The 23,760-nt window shown below is 37.5% G+C and overlaps 1 protein-coding gene across 1 annotated transcript in view; it reads right to left on the bottom strand.

Moving 5' to 3' along the window:
- The window catches only part of LOC122814378 (zinc finger protein 91-like), a 316,216-nt gene that overhangs the window by 273,392 nt on the left and 19,064 nt on the right, over positions 1–23,760 (bottom strand). The window contains exons 2-3 of the mRNA XM_044086962.1: positions 6,859–6,954; positions 1,135–1,476 (exon numbers count right to left, since the gene is read on the bottom strand). Of these exons, the coding sequence (XP_043942897.1) occupies positions 1,135–1,476; positions 6,859–6,954 (438 nt within the window). The remainder of the gene's footprint in view (positions 1–1,134; positions 1,477–6,858; positions 6,955–23,760) is intronic.

Raw genomic sequence — 23,760 nt, forward strand, 5'->3', positions numbered from 1 at the left:
AACAGTCAAGAAATCCTTCTATGTGGCACACCTCATCACTAAGGGCTTTTCATCCAGAAAAAAGGAGGTCATTGTCCCACTGTACCCATCCCTCATTAGACCCATTATAGAGTACAATGCCCCATTTGCTATGTACCTCACAAGACATCTGCAACAGCTGGAAAGGCTGCAGAAATACCTCACTAAAAGAATCACAGGCCTAAAGCAGATGCCCTATGCTGACCATCTAAAAAAAACTCCAGCTATACTCTGTAGCATATTGTCTATTCAGAGGCAATCTCTGCTTAACATACAAGGCCATGTCAAACCCTGAGCTATTGGACATGCTCCACTTAATGAAATCCCAATCTCTCAGAGCCACACACTCCAGGGATCTAAACCTGGTCATCACAATGAACAAAACATGCTGGAAGGATAGGTTCCTGACCCAGAGACTCCCCATACTCTGGAACAGACTGCCCATACATGTCAAGCAGAGCGCCTCCTTGGCCCTCTTCAAAAGGAACCTTGACGATTGGATGGGATACAGGAAATTCACCCCAGGATTCACGTCAGTCACTCTTTTAGACAGGGGTCCATGTTAGTAAATATTGTGGGAAGAAATATCAAGGGAATTGTTATGGCTAGGCTTGTATAGGCCCTAGGGCTGATAGCCTAGTAGCAACCTATGAACCTATGACGGTTGTGATCCTTGGCTATTTCACATTTTTCATGTTTAGCCATGTTATGTTTGAGCCATATCCTAATTTTATCATCAAGCTTCGGTGAGAGATGCTTTGTCTAACTGATGTTCAGAAATAATTAAATAATTACTAGACAGATACTCTTCTGCAATAAAATTTGTAGAATTTCTAATTTTTTCGATTACCCTTTGGAACTTATGTAGCAGTCAGAGGCAAATTCATTTATGCATACAATCTGTGGCATATTCATACAGACTGAATCAACAAAAGAGAAAGAGTACTTTAGAATTAAAACTACTGTATTACTATTAATTATATTGTATTATTATTGTATTATTGTTTGACAAAGGCTATTTATATGTCATTCTGTAAACCACTACATCTTCTCAACTGCCGTCTTATTATTTTTATGCTTCATAAGAAAAGTTAGGAAACAAAAAAGAATACTTACTGTTAGTAAGCCCACCGTTTTTTGTTGCACGAGCTCCAGGTTACTTACAAATAATGTATCTTGAATGGCCAAAACCTCATTTTTTATACACTCAGAACTCTCTTCCGTGTCTTTTAGAGTCGGTGATTCTTTATTCTTGATCTCCAAGTCACCATTAGACACTTCCACGTGGGAGTTAATAATATCACGTTTAATGTACTCAAGATTTTCTTCCATTGCTGTCAGCATATTCGCTTCTTCATTCCTCAGCTGTTCAATTAATTTTTGCTCCTTATCTTGTAGAAAATGGTGCAGTTTTGCAAACTCTTGTTTAATGTACTGTTCCAAACTAAAAGCATCTTCCTGTGAAATTATGAATATAGAAAAGACAAATGCTGAATCGCTGTACATTACTGCACTAGTTCTATCCATGCATTTTTCTGTACATAAAATGAATAGAGGTCATCTCAATGATAGAGATGCAAGACAGGACTTGAATTAATTCACTGTAGTTTAAAGAGTGGGATGGACAATCATCTAGGATGCTGTCCACTCTAAAGGAGAAAGAAGGGAAAAAAACATATTAGCATAAAGATGGCCCCTGACATGCAACAGGAGTTATTGCAGTGCAATACCTGCACATTTATGTAAGTGTAGCTGTAAAAGGAGGGGGAATGTGAGAAAGAGAGGCAGTATTTGCCTGACTGACTGATGTGTCTAACTTCCAAAACAATTTCTGATCTGGTGCCAGGATGGTTGCTGAAGAGAAAATGGTCCTGTGCGAAGTTTATGGAAGGCAACTAGGGTTGCCAGATGTCCGGTTTTTGACCGGACTGTCCGTTTTTTTGAAAAGTTGTCCGGTTAGAAATTTCATTTAAAACCGGACTTTTTTAAAATTTATGGTGACTGACGCTGATGTCATCACAAATGACATCAGGTCCCTCAGGGCTACCAGCCTGTCGGAATTGAGCTCAAGGAGCTCACTGGAAGCAGAAGCCAGCATTTAAAGGCAGCATTTTCAGAATGCAACTATGCAAGCGAGCAACAAGAGTTCAACTTTGATCGTAGTGGCAGTAAACAAGGTGTTTTATCTCTGGTTATAGCGTTGGGGTGAGTTCCATGATTCGTGAAGCATATTGTTAACCCTGTGCAACAGAGTTGTGTACCTGTTCCATATGTATGTATATTAAAGGAGGGGGGGCAGGTGTAGCCAGGGCAAGGCTCCTGAAAAGACTTAACTTGAGACTGTACTTGACTACCTAAAAGCAAAAACAACTGGATGCCTGAACTGCATAGTGATTCTGTGGTCAGAATAAAGCTTTCCAGATGTGACCTCAGTGACAGTAACTGCCTTGTTTATCATCTAGACTTTGATAGATTGTCTAAATGCAGTGCTCATTCCCTTACCATGAGGCTGAGATGCAGGCTTTTTTCCTTGTTTACTTTGCTTAGAAGTAAGCAAGGGCATCCTGCCTCATAAGCTTTTCCTGGTATGCATTTGATGAACAAACTTGATTATTATAATTAATGTTAAGACTATGTCCATTTGTCATTGTATTGTTCTGACACTGTACAAAGAAAGATGCTGTTTTGATGCATGCTGCAAAGTTTGTAGTTTGGAAGCAGATTTCAACACCTGCAGTCAGTCATGTGTGTTGTGGCTTTTTTAAATGCAGTCATGTGATAATGTGTGGCTTTTTTATAAGCACTGTCTCACTTTACGAGTTTCTTCTCTGCTTTCTGAATTATCTGTTCTCCTTAAGACAGAAAAGCTCTGAATGATTCATGCAAGGGATATGATAAAAATGTAATCAATTCCTTGTATGTGTGTTCCATTACATTGGTCAAGAATGTCCCAAGTAGGTCACTCCACCAAGGATACTATTATGATGGCTGAGCACCACTCTGTCTGGTGTGCTGCTGCAATAGAGGTCCATTTCAATGGCATCATCTGGCTTTGAAGTTCAAATGATTGTGACCAAGAAGTGCTGGATGTAAGTTTTGGAATACATTTTTGTATTTCTAAGTTCTTGCTCTTAGCTCTGTGTAATGGGTCACATTTCACTGCTGGCTTTTTCCTTAGGTTTTAGACTTGCAATGCTTGCCTGATCTTTTGCTTGAGATGTCTCAAGGAAGCGGAGTAAGAACCTGTGATTTTTTGGGCAATCTTATTAAATATTGTCTGCACAATCCATATGTTAGATTGTAGTCATACCTCTCAACCTCTTAGAACAAGAAATCTGGACAAAGCCATACATAAAAGGGGATAAAGGCCACAATATAAGGACATTTTTTAAGTATTTCTTTTACAAACTTTACTTAGAAAGTTGATATAGTAACAGAAAGTTGATATAGTAACAGGTTTTGAATTAGCATTATTTTTCTGAAGAGTATAAAGCCTGAAACTCAAATGTATGTCATTATTTTTTAACTGAAATCTTTAATGATATGCCACAAATTTGCCAGAAAACCACAGTTTTATGAAAAAAAAAATTGAGGTAAAAATCTAGACATTCTGTGAATCTGTACAGTTGAGAGGTATGAGTAGTACCGTAGGCTATAGGCTCTGTTTGTCTTTCCTTGGCCTACGGTTTGTCTTTCCTTGGATTTTTCTCCTTTTGCATCAACAGACATAGCTCTGTAGCCTTTTCAGCTTTGCATGTGCTGTTTAAACATTCTGTATATCTCATGAGGATAATTCAGTCTTCATTAACCTTTTAAGCACTTGATCTGCATTCTTTTGTCCAGTTTAGTTTTCCGCCTCCCCTTTCCAACGGCACTTTGTCCCTGTCTTCCATTCTCCATTTGTTGCGCTTACTTACAGTTTGTGACGAAAATCCTTCATTGTTCGTTCTTCTAAAATATTGGTATGAGCTTTGTGTACTTTGTACACTCCCTTTTCTGTGATTGATGGTTCACTCCAGTAGCAAAATAGCCACAGCAAGGTTTCACAAAAAGCATATGAGAGTTAAGGTAAGACTCAGTGGTATTTCAAAGGAGAGCAATGGGGACTGTAATAATATAACAGAGATGACTTCTAGTTGTTGTCGCCTATGATAGGGAGGGTAATGCCCAGAAGTTGCTCAATTCAAGTTTTGCTTCAGTGGAATGATGGTGTGTATGCAGAAAGCTTGGTAGTGTTCCAGGAAGTTGTTACCTTCCCTTGTTCCTATTGAGTATTGTGGCTAAGGTTATCGCTCCTGTGTGGCTAATTTATATAATTGTATATACTTTGGGATTGGCAAGAAGTAAACATCTGGGATTTGGTTCATTTCTTAAGTGTGTGTGTGTGACAGGAATGGTGTCCGCTTTAGAGTAAGCAATCCAAAGCGACACTAATAAAAAACATAGAATGGCAATGAATCAGTGTCACACACACTTCCCATTAAAAATGAAGCACAAAACCTGTCAGAATTTGATTCAAAATGGTACAAATGATAAATACTACTGAAAGATGTTCGAAGAATGGGTGAGGTAAAATTCAATATACAATATTACACTTCATTTTTCAAAAGCTGCAAGACCAATTGTGTCATTATGTATTGTTTTATACTAAACATGTATTTTCAGACCATGCTATACATTTTCAGGACTGTTATTGATGTAAGATATGATTGCTGTTAATACTGTCATTTCTTAGAACATTTTAAAATGTTATCATCCCAAACTTGGGAAAACAATGTGCAATGCTGTTTAGATGAATGTGAGATTTAAAGGCAGAGTAGTTTTAATGCTAAGTCTGTTTTTACTGTGAGACTGTATTGCTTTGTTTGGCATATGTGTATCAGTAGTTTCTGCTATAAAATTTGAAATAAATATTTTAAATTAAATCCAAATATCTGTAATAACTGTAGAATAAAGCACAAGACAGTATGCAGAGTGAGAGTTTCTAACTGTGTTTATGGCAACTGGGGAGAAATCGGCTGAAAGCAGGCATCCAGAATAGAAAAAGAGGGCGTTCCCATGTCGTGATGAGGTCACAAAATGGGTGGGGCATGGGTGGGAGAGGGTTGGGAATGGGCGGGGTTATGGGTGATGCAAGGGGCGTGACCTTAGTCCGGTTTTAGCCACAAAGAAAGCTGGCAACCCTAAAGGCAACAGAAAACTCCACATGTAAGACACAAAATAGAACTAGCCCTACTGAGAAAATCTGTAAAAAATCTGTAACTCTATTAGGAGAGAGGAGTTAAGACAAACAATAGTTCCTGGGCCATGACCTAGGTCAAAGTAACAAAGGAAGGCCATATCAGCAAGATAAAAGGCCATTGTAGTACACAATATATTTTAAAAAGAAGGACTACATGGCAGTGTGCTAGGCCCCAGACACTCATCCCTACAATGTCAACACTTGCTTGAGCTATTCTGAATCATCTGTTGCAATTAAAATCACCCCATCATGTAATGAATACTAATGCAACAGTTAACTGAAAGTTCTGCTCTAGGCCAGTATTAGCTCTGTACTGAAAAATGATAGAAGTCATGTGATGTAGACTGTCCCACATCGGTTTTGATGTTTAGGAACCCATACAGGATGGTTTATGCTGATTACAAAGTTAGGGAGGAGATCTTTATACAAATATGGTTCAAGCTAGTATATGTGGTTAAGAAACACACTTGTGATACACAATCAGTTAAGCAGATGCATGGTGATAGAGGCCACAACTCTCACACAGGACGGTGCAGGTGATCCTAAGGGTCTGAGGTCTACATACACCTGATACAGAATAACTTGTGTAGACCTATGTGGATAGAGTATAGTTCCAAAATATAGAATGGCTCATGTAAATCTACGATGCTGAAGAAAAGGTCTTTGACAGCAAACTGCTCAGCTGGGTGTCTGTGTTTAAAGAGCAGATCAGAGATGCACAATGATTTATGTGTTTGTGAGGTTAAGCAGCAAACAGAAAAAAACTGCAAGTGTCTCAGTCTGGAGTGTTGCATACATAATACAAAATGGTTCCTATAGGTGAATGATGCTATGTGTACATCTATAATATAAATTGGCTTATGTAATTCTACAGGACAGGGAACACGTCTCAAATGGAGGGCAGCCTGTGAGAAGGTCTATGGATGGTGAACATATCCACATTGCAGAATTTTTAGTGTATGCAAATGTGCTTGGAAAACAGACACAGGTAATATTTTTAATGCAGCAATCCCTCCGAACATTTTAAAAATATATTTGCCTTCTTAAACAACTGCACTTCAGTTTTAGCTGTCATGCATTCAGCAACATAAAATACACACTGTGTACTGCAAATGCACAATCATGTGAACGGGTGTGTACATAAACAATGCATCTTAAGGAATACCCACAGGCTTACACAGCACAGAGAAATAAAATTGAAATTGAGAGATTGCATAATGATGTTTTTTTAAAAAAAAGACATATCTTTTTAAAATAAAACCACTGTATAGCAATAGACTATGGCAGAATTGTGGCTTAAATATGAACTGATATTATGTTATAAAATGTCTTGTACAAATCTGATTCACACAGATTGCAAGTCAAAAAGAACTTTTAAGCACAGTCTCTAACATGCTGCCAGAGTTAATAACAGTATCCTGTTCTGATTTATCAAGACAGCCCAGATATATTAAGAAAATACTGGGGTACAGGCAATGAGTTTAATAACTGATAACCAGTAAAACGTGCATGTTACATTTAGCTTTAAAATAAGAGAAAGAAGATGCCTCATACTCTACAATCTAGTTCCCTAGAAATAAATATTCCATCTTACTTACCTGTGTGTCTATGACTTCCTTGTCCTGCTTGATTTTCAAACATTTAAGATGTTTCACTTTGGATTTTAAAGACGTTAAAGCTGTTTTCAGCTTGTCCTGTGGATAGAAATAAAAACATGGGTGGACCACATAAACAACCAGAAACTGGGCTGGAGAAGTATTATGACCACTTTATACAAGGAGATTACAAAATACTATGTTGACGACTGCACTTACCATCGCTGCTTGGAAAGAAGAAAATGAGAGACAAGACAGACAGACATACTGCTTTGTACTTTAAGACAAACCACTGCAGGGACAGACAGACAGCCACCATTTTATACTTTAAACACCCATCTGCGGACAGACAAATGTAAAAGACTCAATAGTGTAGGGACAGACATGCAAACACTACTGTTTATTTTAAAACTAATAATACAGTGGCACAGACATCAAACGGTTATGCAATTCATGAACCGTAAGTACAGAATGAAATTGTTCTATAATGTAATATTTAAAGGACAGTGGGGAAATAAAGCCTGAGAAAGGGAATAGCCTACATCATGCAACTAAAAGAAAAAGAAGTCAAACTCCAAGAAACAAAACTGCAAACATAATTCCCTTTCGGAGTGCAATCATATTAAGAACACAAATTTAGGCATGCTTAAGAACTCCTTACAAAACACACAATCTGTTTTAACTACCTAATAGGTTAAACAACAAGTACTAAAATCCCCACCATCCTAGGTCTCCCAGCATCCCTTAGGAGTGCTTGTTTATTTGACCTTCACATTCCAACTTTCATTTTTTGTACTACTACCTACCACAGGAATTTTTTTTTTCAACAGACAATTCCTTTTGAGGGATACATCCATGTTTTATGTTATACAGAGACTTCCCGAACCTCCCCCCCCAAAAGAAATCAAAAGGTATCTCCTTGAAGTAAATATTTTATCCTAAAATTAATCATTTTGTGAACTTTCTTAATTCTGATGATATATTACTAGTCTTTTTCATTTTCTACCATTGTATCCTCTCCAACTTTTGATCATAAGGTAAAGCAGAAGGCGCCAGAAAAATGTGGTTCTGAAAAAAATACATACATACATATATACATACAGTGTCATCCACAAACCACACTGCACAAATAACTGCTTAAAAAGACTTAGCAACAGTCATGAAAAGAGACACAGTTTATGATGAAACAGACAGATGGGTTACTGACTAAAGTGAACCCATGAAGACATTTTAAACAAGGACATTTGTCTTAGGAGGTATTTGTATGTGGAACAGACTCTGTCGTTTCAGCTGAAAAGAAAGAACATTCATTAAAAATGACAATGCAATATAACAGGAAGGTTAAATCATAATATCTGTGTAGTTATTGGAAGACAAAAAAAGCTGAGAACTACAGTTGGCATCTTAAAATCCTAGAAAGTATATGAGGCCATAGCTCTCAACCTTCTATCTCCAAAATGAGGAACACTGGCTCTCATAATGTGGAACAAATGGGCAAATTGTGGAACACATACTAATGGCTTCTAACAACTTCACCTAGGAAGGCCATAGGATGGGTAAAATATGCTAGTTTTACTTATAAAGAAGATATTTTAATGCATTAGTATGATTCATTTTTATTTACCATGGATTTCACTTAAAAAATTCCTAACACTGAATGTGTGACAGAGTCTTTCAGTGTGGAACACTGAGGAACTTTGAGGAACATGAACTTTTTAAGACCCCAAATGAGGTACGTTCCTCGTAATGAGGTACACTTGCGAGGTATGTATGAGGCATTTCAACAAAAACAACTTTGATAATAAGATCATGGATGACATTTGTTTATCTTAAAAAAAAACACAAATGTAAAATATCAAGCTCATTGCCTTTGGTATTAGAAAAATTAGACAGCTGTGGATTCCGTGCCCACATCAGGTGTTTGGATTCATGTTCAAATAATGGGACTCCATGAAATGATAACCACGGTTCCATCTGCCTGAGCAAGTCACTTATTTATTTATTATTATTATTTTATTTTGTTTACCACGATAAATCACTAATCACTTCTGGCTATTTGCAGGTTCAGTCCAGGTTACATGCACAGTGAAAATTGTAAAGTAACATTAAAGGTATAACAGAATTACACAGCACAGTGACAAAATATAACACAGACATAAAAAATACACATATTTACAAGAAGGTTAAAAAGAAGTAGTATCAGGTGTATACAATACATAATGCAGGCATTACAGGTCAGGTAAATGTGATCCGGCCAAAAGAATGGACATAGTATATACAAGTATGTAACGGAATTTTAGCAGTGAAGAGTGTATACATTGTAAAATATAAGAGCTGAAACAGAAGACCTAATAACAGGAGAATTGAATACTAGATATATAGTAAGGAATGGATAGGGTTAATGGGTAAGCAGTGGGTATGACTTTATAACTTGGAGAGGTTAGAAGATTAAGCAGCCAAGGTTTTCGGAGATGAATGTAATAGTGCAACCGTAGGAGTTAGGTGACATGGTCTGTGTTCTGACGTGCACCTATATTGGTCAGTTAGATATTGCTTGAACTGACATCTGAACTGCTTGTAGTCCCAGATTTCTTGGATCAGCTGACAAAGACTGCCGCAGTTTAGCAGCAGTAACAGAGAAGCTCTGATCTGTGGAAAGAAGTTGGGTGTATGGAGTCAAGAGAGTAGGGTCATTAGTAGAGGGACTTCTTAGGTTGTAGTGTGGGATGGACGCAGCTAGTCTCACAGTTAGGGGGATGGAGTGTCTTGGCAAAAACGAGAAGAGAGCCAAGAAACAGACTGGCTCTGTCTTGAATGGGAAGATAATTCAACTACTCCAAGGAGTTGTAGTGATGTTCATACCATGAGGAGTTGGTGATGAAATGACAGAATTTTTTAGAAAGAGATTGTAAGGTGATAGTGTATCTTTATAATGCAATGGCAAATAGGGGTCAGACATATTCAGACTGTGCAAGCAGGACACCTTAGTCTAAGTCTTCTGTAGCAGGTTTTGAGAGGAAATAAGATATCTTCTGGGAGATAGATGACTTTGGCTCTGACTTTTTCAATATGGCCCTGGAAGCTGAGGGACTAGTCAAGGTATCTAAAGGATATAGTGGATTTGATTAGGTCTTTTAAGATGGAGAGACCTAGTACCTTTACTGAGGTCTTTTCTTCATGTCAAACAGCATGGACATTTTTTTATGGTTGAGAAGTAATTTTTCAGAACAAAGCCAATTGTTTAGTTGTAGAAGGTCAGCTTGATGTTGATTTTGGATGATTATGTAAGAAGGATTGGATCTATAGATAACCAGGTCATCAGAATAAAGTAGAAGTTGTAGACAAGGTTGATCTAGAGGTAGTTTATTTGTAAAAATGGAGAATGGCTTTGGTACAAGAATTGATCCCTGGGTAACTTCTGATAAGGCTGTCCCAATTTTAACAGTGAAAGTCTGGTTGGTCAGGAAATCTATGAACCATTAGGTAGATTCAGAGCTTACACCAATATCTCGTAAGTGGGATATTAGTATGGATTGGTCAACCAGGTCAAAGGCCTGGGTAAGGACAAGGAATACTGCCCATTGAGGTTACCTTTATCCATGTTAGTGAGGATGTTATCTGTTAGTGTCCAGACAGCAGTTGTGGTACTACTGCCTGTTCAAAAGCCATGCTGCTTCCAAGAAAAAATAAGAGGGATCTGTCAAAGTCAATTGTGAGTTGGTTGGAAATGACTTTTTACAAAATATTTTACCAAGTGGATGGAAATGGGAGTCTGAGAAGGGTTTATGATCTTTAGGTACCTGTCTGACAAAGGCAAATTTCCAGATAGAAGATGTGATATTGGTTGTGAGGCTAAGGCTGCAGATGTGTTTTACTGTGATGACTTTGAAATCTATACAGTGGTAGAGAAACCAAGGGCAGAGATTATTAGGACCAGAAGGAGAGTCTAGAGGAATCTCTTTTAGTAGAGGCATAATTTGTTTTCTTGCGCTTTTGGAGAATCATAAGGGTGGGAGGCATTCTGGGGGATTTGGAGGAATTTATATGAAAGAAGATGTAATGCTCTGCCAAGTGAGAAGATTGGGGAATTCTTTGAAAAACAATTAACAGGTGAGAGGTTTCCATTACTGCAAGGAATATGTCTAAGAGCAGAGCTGTTTTGGCGAATTTCTAGCAGAAACATTGCTTACCTCATGCCAGAACTTTGGCATACAGTACTCCCGTATTAGGACTTGGCTTTAGTGGGTTTAGTGGGTTTATCCAGTTAACACAGGAATAAAATAAAACACATGAATAATGAATTACTTCAGTGCCCAGAAACACATACAAAATGTTAATTTGAACTGGGTCAGACGTGGACAAAAACTTTTTGAGACAGTATCTGGGCTTCTTTTAGGAGGTTCTGATCAGAGTCCTGTAGTCACGCTGATAATTTATCTTAGTGCTTTAAAGATGGCCTGTGACTCTTGTTATGGTACTTCTTGTGATGATATGGGCTAGTGCCAGCATAGCCAGCTGGAGTTCTGTAAAGAATGATATGTCCTTTAAATATCAAAGTGATTTATACAAGATGCTTGTGTTACAAATGTATTAGAACTATATGGCATTTGATTATCAAACTGTCTTTGTAAAGTTGCTAGTATTAAAATGTATTAACAGTGGCGCCTGATGGATGGAGAAGGAATATACATGAGACTGTATGTATATATGTTAGCAAAGGACACTGGAAGAGAAGCAATAAATCCCAGTTTAGTTAGTTTTGGAAAATCCTTGAAATTAAATTAGCTGTTAAACCATCAACACAGCACCCATTGTGCTGAATGGAACTTGAGTCAGTAGGTCTGGGAGAGCTGTTGTTTAATAGCCTCTGTAAAGAAGAGTGGAAGTACTGTAATTGTTCATGGCTCCAGGGCACTGTCATAAACATTTAGATGTGTACTGTAGCTAAATTCCTGTCTCAGCTTCAAAAGGGGAGACTGTGAGAACCTAGAGTCAGGTGACCAGATGAGGTCATTCTGTCAGCTATCTTGGAAATTATGTTTTGGATATTACAGTGGGAAATCTCCCAATAATGAGTATTCTGCCTTGGGCCTGATAACAAGAATAGCAAGAAGGACCATTCACCACAAATTCTCCTAGATTCAGTCAAGAAAATAGAGTGAAGCTTAGTTTAGATATTGTTTTTTATGTAAATTTCTATTCAGTATTTTCATGTTATTTTATTATTTATTATTAAATCTATTTAAAACTTTTATTGTGGCTGGTCCTTTTAGAAAATACTTTTGAGATTGCAAATATTTATTTGGTGACACCGTGTGGGCCACTCCTGAGGGCCTAGCTGTCTTGGTCAACTACTACCCTTTGTACAAGTATTAATATTACACAGTGTATTTCGACACCTTTTGTTAAGGGCCTTAGAACAGCTGATTGTGGAGTGTCTGGTGGCAGTTGTAACTATCTTATACCCTAAGAAGAAGGGGCACAACAGGTAAATCCGGGCCAGTCTTTCCCAGAGGTGTGTGTGTGTGTGTGTGTGTGTGTGTGTGTGTGTGTGTGTGTGTGTGTGTGTGTGTGTGTGTGTGTGTGTGAAAAATCAAATCTTACAGTGTGTGTGTGTGTGTGTGTGTGTGTGTGTGTGTGTGTGTGTGTGTGTGAGACAGCTACTTGGAGTAGGGACACAAAGCACTGGTTTCACAGAGATGGTGCTGGAGGACTTGGTTTGGACACTCGGCTGAGGACCTAAGCCTACAGCTGTACCAGTGTGGAGTCTTATTGGGGACCTGGAGGGAAACAGATATAAAGGAAACACAGACCCCGGGTTGACTGTGTTCCCTGTGTGCTCTTATGGGAGATTGCACTTGGTGCAGAGAGTGGCATCTGCAAATACTGAGTGGATCCATTTGTATTCCAAATGAACATTCCTCTCCAGTGTCACCGGTGAGGATTCAGGCTCCTTGATCACTGGGCCAGTGAGGGGCCTTCACACTAGTAATGGTAGTTAAGTACAGCTGCATTAGTAGAAAACTATGGTGGCAAACTACTTAATGCAGTTGATTTAGGTATACCACTTTAAGACAGAATAATATGCATTAAGACAGAGCATTTGATTAAGGTATATCACTTTAAAACAGAGTACAATGTAAGTTAACCCAGATATTTACCTAATAAAATTTCATGCCAGCTACTTGCAAATGAAACAATGCTTTAAGTGTAGTTCTGTAATAAGTATGGCTGCAGCTTACTTTAGCTATGGTTTGTCATTCCTTGGTCTTTGCCTGACTACAGAAATGTAAGCCCCTTATTTTTATGATAGCAGCATTTTTATTCATATTTTATGGTGAGAGTACTGGGTATGCTCACCTGAGTGCAGAGAATGGCTGTTTTTAGTATTAATGAACCAATGATGGATCAGATGCCAAGGAATAACACAGGCATTGCGCTATACTGGCATCTGCATGACCAAACCTCTGTGACTGGTTGACAAAATATGGCTCAGAGGATTGGCATTGAATATCAGCAACAGTATGAGTGGAGGTTCTCTGTGGAACTGGTTTTTGCAGTACGACACAGAGGGCTGTCAGTGTAGCACTGTGAACAGAAGGCCGTCTGTCTGAAGTGACAAAAGAATTAAAGTACTGCAGCCAAATTGCCAATGTTCTTCGAGAAGATGTCAACCACATATGAGAACACCATTCTAATGTATTTATTGGCATATTACTGTCCTGTGACTATTTGGGCACAGAACAATAATATGCTGATAAGGACATCAAAAATTAAGCATATAAGATTTGATAGATCTAATTTGAGAGAGGTTAACATTTAATACAGCACACAGTGATTGAAACTGAAGAGTCATTTAAGGATCTGGGTATATGGGTAGATCCAGCTTTGAATTTTTCTAATTATATTAACCAATTGCTTAATGATAGCTATAGAACTACAGGTTGTATAAAAGCTATATAAAGTCACTATATAAAGTCTAGGAAATCAGAGGTGATATTTTTAAGAGCAACCTAGCAACATAGACACTAATAGGAATAACTGTTTTGGTCTGCTGGCAGGGTAGAAGGGCATTATTGCTTGTGCCTAAAATATTTGCATGCATGTATGCTTTACAAGACGTATACTTTTTTGGGAGAGGGTATACTAAAGCTTTTCTTTCTACTATAGTACCATGGCATAAATTATACCTTTTGCAGGAAGACTACAACATAGATGCAAGGTGTACAATTTATTTATTTGACATTCGTTAACTGGGTTAATCCAACTGGAAAAAGACCTTTTTCAGTGGTGGCCTGAGGAGAAAAGCTATACTTGTATAAGTAAAATGATACATAAATAAAATACTAAGACATAATAAACAGAGAACCTAAGTAATTACACACACTTAACAAGAGTTGTCAAAAAATACACTCAGTAAACTAACATTTATACAAGGCAAAATATTTGTAGTACAGCCTATTGTTTGCAGTTAGAGGACAAATTATACAGAGGAAGGTAACATATAGACAGGATGTGTTTAGGGGCAGGAGCTAGAAGAGATGAAGTGTAACATGGGGTAAAGAAGTGAGGTTAGGTAGTTTAAGTCAGGTCAGGGCATAAGCAGGAGCAAGAGTTTAGCAGGCTGTCTTTTAGAAATTGTTTGAAGCAGTTAAGGTTAGAGATTATTCTTAAACATAGGGGCAGCTTATTCCATACTTTTGCAACAGACTGATTGTAGAGAAGTTTGCCTGTTTTTAATGGGCTTATAAATTTCTAAGATGTGTTGGTCAGAGCTTCTCAGTATACGATTGGGAACGTAGCAAGAGATGAGGGTAGAGACAGCAGGACAGGAGGTAGATTTATTTAGGATGGAGTGTGTCAGGTAGAGCTAAGGTAGCAGGAATTATTGGCAGAATTCTAGCCACTAAAGGTGTTTCAAAGATAGGCAGTGGTGTGAGCGATAGAGTTGATTTGCAGAAATTCTAGCTATTTTATTACATGTGAGCTCCAGTTTAGACAGAAGACTGGATTGTAGGTTTGTGAGGATTGGGGCTGTATAAAATAAGGTAGGAGGTAGGAAAGCTTGTACAAGCAAGCATTCAGATTCATTTGTGAGGAATTTTGTGTGCCTGTGGAGCAGGCCCAGTTTTTGATGCACTGCTGAATGATCAATTGTGAAACTTAACAGCTTTTGCAAGGCTTTACTGAGATAGTAGTGTTGTTGAGGGAAGTGACCGTGAAGGTAGTTTTGTACTGTTAGAGGTTTTTTTTTAGGGGAGGGGGGGGGTTGCTTGTTGTTTGTTGTTGTTCAATCAATTGGGTGATTTCTTATGTAGGTAGGGAAGAGTGAGTGGAGTTGGGTCCAAACAAATAAAAAAGAGTCATCAGTCACTATTATTTATTACAGGAGGTGAGGACAGGATGTGTAGAGGTTGTTAGTAAAAATGTTAAATTGTAGGGGTCCAAGAATGGAGACTTGGGGGACCTCTGTTTGGATTGGAAAGGGGGAGGAGAGGCTGTGAGCCATTTAACAGACTGTAGTCTGTTGGAGGGGTAGCTAGAGAACCAGCAAACTGCACAGTTGAAGAGATTAAGGTTAGTTAGTTTAGACAGAAGTAGTTTGTGGGAAACAGTGGCAAAGGCCTTAAAGAGGTCAAGGAAAAGACAGGAGACTAACTTATTGTCACGAAATTTAGAGATAGGCTATGTGAAGGATGTTAGTGCAGTAAATGTACTGAAGTTAGGGAGAAAGCCAAGTTGGGTAGGGTTTAGGAGGTTTTCATGTGTATGTTCATCAAGGAGCCGCTTACAAATGCACTTTTCAAGTATTTTTGATACGGGAGACAGAATGGCTATAGTCCTGAAATTAGAGGAGTCAGCAGAGTTTACACTTTTATGCAAGGGTATGATGTAGAATTTCTTCCAGATTTCTGGGACTGTGTTTTCTCGGATTGATCTACTGATTAATATGGAGACAGAATATGCAACAGAATTTGCACCAAGTTTAAGGAATAGAGGAGATAAGTTATCAGCAGATGGTGAGCATGTTTTAAGTTTACTAAAAAGAGTTCTAATATAAGCAGTAGGGTCAGGCTTTAGGGCAAAGGAGGCTGTATGGGTAGAAGGAGGGGGAGAGGTAGTTGGGTAGGTGCTATTACTTTTTTAATTAACTTGTGGGTAGAGTCAATGAATGAAGGAGTTAAGAAAGGAGGCAGTATATATGGCAGACCTGTTAGGGCAAGGGTTTGGTGTAGAAGTACTGTCTGGATGTAGTAGCTTGTGGATTGTATTCCAGAATTTTTTGGGTCAGAGTGAGGGTTATTTAGTGAATTAAGGTAGAAACTGACAAATTCCTAGCTACACCCTTAGCTTGGACACATGACCTATATAAAGCCGTGTGTTGTGCATGTTTAAAAATGTATGATGTTGAGCAAAATAAAACTTCTTTCTCTCCTTTCATGTTCAGGTGTAGAAATGATTGGAAGCAACCCTCCAGGCCCCAATCACAGAAATCTGAAGTCTGTTATTCAAGCCGCCAACAGCCTGGTATTCCATATACAATAATGCACTACTTTCCATGGGAGAATCTCCATATATTTGCATTACACATACATGCACACGCATGCACATGTGCAGACACACGTGCACACTGTACAATTACCTGTTGCTTACAGCAATCTTGCACAGGTCAAGTGGCCAAAATTGTTTCCTGTTTGACTGTATGGGCTTTGCAACTTGTTACACTAGCAATGGTAGGGTTTCTTAATTTAATGCTGGGCTGTCTGCAAACTTAGGTAATCTATGAAACACAGGCACGCTCTACTAAACATCTTGGTAATAACAAATATCTTAGTACAGTTTCAATGGAAATGCTGGGATTCACTCATCTTTGGCTACGTTATTTCACAGTACAACTGGAACACTAACCTTTTGAGCTTTGAACAAAAATCCTTTTATGTGAGTAATTATTTGTAATAACATACAGTTTTAGGTGTGGACATTTTACGGTTACTTAGCTTTGTATATATAAAACATTCATAACTGTACTTTTTAACATTAGTTTTATGAATCTGGTAGTAAATTTACATCAGAAAATAAATGAGGAATAGTTTTGCTGCCACAGGAGGCAGACTGATCAGTCGGAGTGTACTGTTATTCCCTCAAGTAACAAGGCTAAGAAAAATAAAATCATGGAATGCAGCATCACAGCATAAGTTGATCAAGATATTGTGTGTATTACATAAAAAAATGGCTCAATGCAATATGGGGGAGGGGAAAGAGAGAGTTGTATCCCAGATAACTGGAGAATAGACATTCTACTGTCAGTGTACAACAACAAACGGGATATTCTTAACTGCAGGTAGTAAAGACATATTGTTGAGTCACGCTGTATGGGTGCTGTGGAGGAGGTGACTGGTAAAAAGATTATGCACAACAATAGAAAATAAAGATGGAAGACGAGCAGTTCAGATTCAGATCAGGATGCAGTACAACTGACCCGATGTTTGCAGTGAAGTAGATAGTGGAGAAGAAGTTGAAGATGGCAAGTTACCGGGTTAGTCTGTCCGGGTTCTTAGAAACCATTTTTCTCCTCGGGTCTCTGCTGAAAAAGGGCTTTTAAGAATCCAGACAGACTAACCTGGTTAACAAATGTAAAAGTAAAAAATAGAATAAATAAAAGATAGTTCAAATGGCCATTCACATTGAGGAAGCTAAAGACAAGTTCCCAGGAAAGCTGATTTAAGCAGTACTGTAATGGCTTGAAGTCTCAGTAACACTGACACAAACAGGACAAGCTATGGGCATGGACTTTATTACACAAATATGAACAATATTTAGACTCGCATATTGGTTTTCAGTGGGAGTGAGTATGCATTAGGGTTCAGCTCTGAGCCCTTCCCCATCCACAATGCAGAGGGATTACATCAGCAAACAATAAGATCAGCAAAGCTGCTGTATGCATTCAGTGTGGCACTATAAACAGATTCTGAATAGGAACTTCAGCAAATGATAGAGGACTGTTATGCAAAACAGAAGACACGTAGGATGAAAACAAGTGCAGCAACACAGTGATTCATAGGAGCAAATGAGGAACTCAGAAGGAGATGAAAATTGGGACAGAAGGGAAAATACTGGAACAGGTTACCTATCAGGTGTGATTGTGAGGAAGGAAAGTCTAACCGAAGAGGTCAAAGTCAGAGATGATGTATGTAAATGGCACAAAGTGTCAGGGGTATTGCGCAACAGAAGAATGACAAAGCAGCTGAAAAGTAAGGCATATAAAACTGTGGTGTGACTATTGCTTTTCTAGGGCATAGAAAAATGGGCAGTGAAGGCAACGCAGCCGAGGAAGTGAGGTGACAAAGATGAAATATGTGAGGCAGGTAGTAGGATGCACATTCAGGGAGGAGTCAGAGTGGAATCTGGAGTAGCCTCAATTGTAGAAAAGGACAAGAAGAACAAATTATGGTGGTCTGGTCACATGTGCAGGAAATGGGAAAGCAGATTTGGGAGCCAAAAGAAAAAGAGCATCTCCAGCTAAGCAATGGATTGCTTGTGTGATTCTAGACTTGCAATAGACAGACATGACTATTAAAGAAGGTAGGAGAAAGGCTCCGATACAGTACCTTGACCCCAGTAAAAAAATGAAAACAAAAAGGAGGTAATGCACATGCTTAAATTACTAATCTAATGTATGTATGTGTGTGTGTACACAGACGAGTACCACTAAGAGTCAAAGGGAAGGTCTACAAGAGGGTAGTGAGACCAGCTATGTTATATGGGTTGGAGACAGTGGCACTGACAAAAAGGCAGGAGTCAGAGCTGGACGTGGCAGAGTTAAAGAAAGATGTGCACTGGGTGTGACGAGGGTGGACAGGATTAGGAATAAGTATATTAATGGGTCAGCCCAGGTTGGAAGGTTTGGAGACAAAGCCAGGGAGGCAAGATTACGTTGGTTTGGACATGTGCTGAGGGGGGATGCTGAGTATATTGGGAAAAAGATGCTAAGGATGAAGCTGCCAGGTAACAGGAAAAGAGGAAGGCCTAAGATAAGGTTTATGGATGTGGTGAGAGAGGACATGCAGGTGGTTGGTGTGACAGAGCAAGATGCAGAGGACAGGAAGAAATGGAAACGGATGATCCACTGTGGCGACCCCTAACGGGAGCAGCCAAAAGAAGATGATGATGATGATATATATATATATAAAATATACACACACATATATATATATATATATATATATATATATATATATATATATATATATAGATATTTATATTTGAATCTCAAACACTGCTTGGTGTACAAACCGACAATAGGTGCTCGGAGGAAATCTATACTCCACTTTCTAAAACGAAACAGCACTCTACATACATCAACTTGTGATTAACTTAATAAACACCACCATGGTCAAATATTTCCACTTCTTCAACACATTTTAATACACATTTTAATGCACGCTGGCATAAACAAGCTACCAAGCATGTTAAATCTCACATTTTAACAACATCAAATAATCAAGCGTCCTACCAATACTCATTTAATCCTGGTTTATGCATAGCACCCAAATCGATAATCCAAAGTTTTTCCTTATCTAATATTTTGTGTTTGGATAAACTAGATAACCCATCACCAATCACAGCATCTATTACAACAAAAATAAAATGGTCGAAGAATGTTCTTGTTGATGCTTAAATAATGCGCTTACAATTTATATCACTAAGATGTATCTCTATTTGTTGCTTAAATAGACTCAAAGTTTGACCAACATAAAAAAACCCACATTGGCAAACTGCCATGTAAACCACCCATTCTGTTGTACAAGTAATCAAATGTCTAATATTGAAAACCTTACAGGTATTAACAGAGGTAAAAGATTTAGTTTTAGATATCATTTTACAGTAAATACAGTTGCCGTGATAACTACTTCCATATAACCTACTCTATTTTAACTTGCATTTTTAACATTAAACTTTTTAAACCAAGAAAGATTTTCTCCTAGATTTTACCATGTCTAAATCCAAAATAACAATGATAAAAAAAGGGTCTGTCTTCAACAAATACCAAAATCTATTAATAACTTCACAAATTTTGAAAGTGTTTGTACTATATGTAGTAATTAGTCTGGGTGTAGACACTTTTAGAAAGTTCCATATTTTTATCCCTAAAGAGAGTAGGTGTGGGGCATTTTATGTTGGTCAAACTTCTAGACTACTTAAGCAACGAATAGCAGTAGCTTGTTTATGCCAGACTACATTAACATATTAAAATGTGCATTAAAACATGTCAAAGAAGCTGAAATATTTGATCATGGTGGTGTTTATTAACTTAAAATCGCAAGATGGTTTATGTAGAGTGCTGGTTCATTGTTGAAAGTGGAGTGTATATATATATATATATATATATATATATATATATATATATATATATATATATATATATACACACACACACACACACACACACACACACACACACACACACACACACACACACACACACATTGGGAGATGAAACTGGAACTAAGCAAAATGTGACCAGGTGTGTGACATTGCACAGTTCTTGTGGTTGGGGAACATGACCTTTCCATACCTCTCAACTGTACAGATTTTCTCAGAAATCCAGATTTTGGTGTCATACTTTTGGTCCATTTTTCATAAAATTGTGGTTTTCTGGCAAATTAGTGGTAAATCATTAATGTAGTTAGAGAATAATGGCAGACATTTGAGCTTCAGACTTCATATCCTTCAGAAGATTTATGCTAATGCAAAACCTGTTATTCTATCAGCTTCAGAGGTTTGTTAAAGAGCACTGCTCACTTTTATTTATGGCTTTGTCCAGATTTCTTGCTCTAAGAGTTTGAGAGGTTTGGCCCTTTCCCTGACACTGCACAAGCTTAGTCTCAATATATATAATTAGCAGGGGATGTGGAGCGGGATAGCCCCCAGCAAAAATGGTGTTTTAATCTATTTTTTTTTTTTTTACTGTTTTGTTTTGCATGCACCACATTTTTTGCTTGGTACATGCGTAGAAGTGTGTCAACATTCTCACTCTCTACCTTTTCTGGGTGATGTTTTCACATTTGACAATTGGGTCAGTCATTTAAGTTTGGTATACTAATAAAGATATATGACAGATAACAGTCACTTAAATCTGTACTGTCAGTTATGTGTACATTACTAGAACTATAAAGCTTCAATTAGCCATGCAAATCTTACAGATATGATCAAAAAACTTATTCTGGGTTCTGTTAGGGAAAATACCATAATTTTTCCTGAAGATGTTTTAATGCAGAAATGTCTTTACAATATAATCTATACACCTCACAACATTGGAAAATAATTAATAAAAAATATGCAATCTGCTAGAAGTGTAATTTTATTGCAGTTTGGCAAAAATATATTTTAGAAATGCAAAACTGTAGCACAATTGAGGGAAAAACTTTCAAATATTTTCTTAGTCCTTAAAGAATTTTCCATAGTTTAACGCTGGAGGGGAGATCCTGTTTTGCTATAATGGTGGCTAGAAAAATGATTACTAGAAACTGGAAGAAACCTGAAGTTCTGTCTTTGAAAGACTTCTTAAATATGGTCACCATTATTTACAAAAGAGAAATAAACGCTAATAAATCAAGAGCTAAAGAATCAACAAGTTATCAATTTTGGCCAAAACTGGTAAAAATATTTAAAAAAAGATAAGCAAAGTTTATGACTTTAAGAAAACAGATTTAGGAAGAAATCTTTGATGAACAAATGAAATGAAATGCAAAAAGGTAATAATTACTTAAAAGCCCTGATTTCAAAACACCAGCTCTCACTGTAAAAGGCCACCAACAGTGAGAGCAGGCTGAGAGCAGGTGTTTTGGAATATGGTCCCAGTAGCCTACTTACAGATAGGCCTTATACTGAAGTAAGTCCCTTACACTGACAGCAAGTCTTTTGGAATCTGGTGTTGTATCCATCAACTGTTCTCCATTTAAAACAGCTATGGTGAACAGCCTCCTCATGAATACTATTAGCTCTCTGGAATAAACTACCAGCTAAAACAAGGCCCCAAGATACTCTTACCAAGTATAAGACAGCCATTTTTCAAGGAAGTTGTTTGTGAATGCTTTAGGAACAATGGATAAACTCTGTAAAGAAATACAATTCTAAAAATGCTTACAGTCTTTCGACTGTTTTTATTTGCCGTTTAACTCTTCTTACCCCCGTGTTCTGTTCAGTCCCTAGGCCTAGCCTGATAAGGCTGTATTTTTTCTCACTTCTATTTGAGTGTTTTTGAAGAAATTCAAACTGTATCCTTTAAGAAGAAATTTCACGTAGCCAAAAAGTATTGTAATCATGTAAACTGCTAAAACCTTATGTAAGCCTACTACTTTATAAGAAATTTATAAGAACTGTATAACATTCTACTTTATAAAAAATGTATAATAACTATATACGAAGTTTATAAAGTTCTGCAACCATGTAAATTTTAACACTTTATCATATTTGAAGCATATAACTTAAGTTCACTGTTTATTGTCTCTGAGCCCAAGTCAAGGCTGAATGGGGTCTCTGGACCAGTCTACCTACTTGGTTACCAAACAGTAAGCAGGAAAGAAAGAAAGAAAATAAACAAACAAATAAAAGCACTTTGATATGACCTGTAAATAGTTTAGTATAATGTATTTTTTAGACATGTTGTTATTTATTGAGGTATTTGAACAGAGATAGAATGTATATACTAATCAACATGTAATGTTGCAAAAGAATGCAAAATTTGTTAGATGTTTGCATTTATTTATTGATATATGAATACTCTAGTCTCAACGATTAAAAAAAAAAAAAAAAAACTTTAATTTTTATGCAAAAATACAGTAATTTTATCCATTCAGGTTTTTGTACTTAATATAAACTACATTGCATGTTTTAGGAATTTTTCCTCTATTTATGAAAGGTGGATTATTAAGACACTGTGTTGAAGCTTTTGATTTAAAAAGTGTGACAGTGTTTTCACAGATACAGTCTACAATGTGTGTGCCATATCAGCTCTTTCCAGTTATGTAATTTAAATGATCATTTACTTGGTGTGTACTTTGATCCAAAAGACCCTTTTGAGCTATGACAAAATCATATACACAGAAAATGTCGTTCAGTTTCAAATGTTTACTCAAAAATGCTTCATATACATTATTATTTTTATTTTTTTTATTTTATTTTACATTTGTTAACCGGGGGTGTCTGACTGAGCCGAAAAGGCCCCTTTTCAGCAGAGGCCCGGGGAGAAAAGCTCCACAAAGAAAAATTACAGACACATTTAGTTATTTAGACATAATCAGTATACACACAAATTACAAGAGACATGTTTTTACAGTGGTATTACTAAGCATTGTACAAAGAAACTTTATAGGATCATCCCTAAGATGAAAATAATGTGCAGTTTCATCTTTATGCTTTTGATACTATTAAGGCTTATTTCTCCTCCATAACTACAAGTATCACAAAGTCTGTCTCTGTGGGCAGACATAGCAACAAACGTTAAAGGTAGCAGAATTTATTTGTTCACCTTTAGGCTTGTCAAATGTCCAACACAACAGGATGATTTGGAGGGACTGGTACATATCCCAAAGGATACTACTACGCTAACAAACTTCCCATCCATACAAAACAAAGCGCATCCCTGTCACTATTCAAAGAAATGTAAATCAATGGACGGAAACAAGGACATTTACCCAAGGACTACCCAATCCAGCAGCAGTGTCCCATTTCTACACTCAGTAGTACGCCCCTGGAAACAGTCATTCATAAATGGGAAGCACAGGGATAAAAATCATGGTAAGGACAATTTGGACACCTAATTGCATAACAAGGCCAGGCTTAAAATGCCCCTTCAGGCCATTAGTCTAGTATTCACCTGTGATACTACAATTGTCAGGTAGG

Source organism: Protopterus annectens, chromosome 10.part0, assembly GCF_019279795.1.
Source record: "Protopterus annectens isolate FY-2018-M chromosome 10.part0, PAN1.0, whole genome shotgun sequence".
Taxonomy (NCBI): domain Eukaryota; kingdom Metazoa; phylum Chordata; order Ceratodontiformes; family Protopteridae; genus Protopterus; species Protopterus annectens.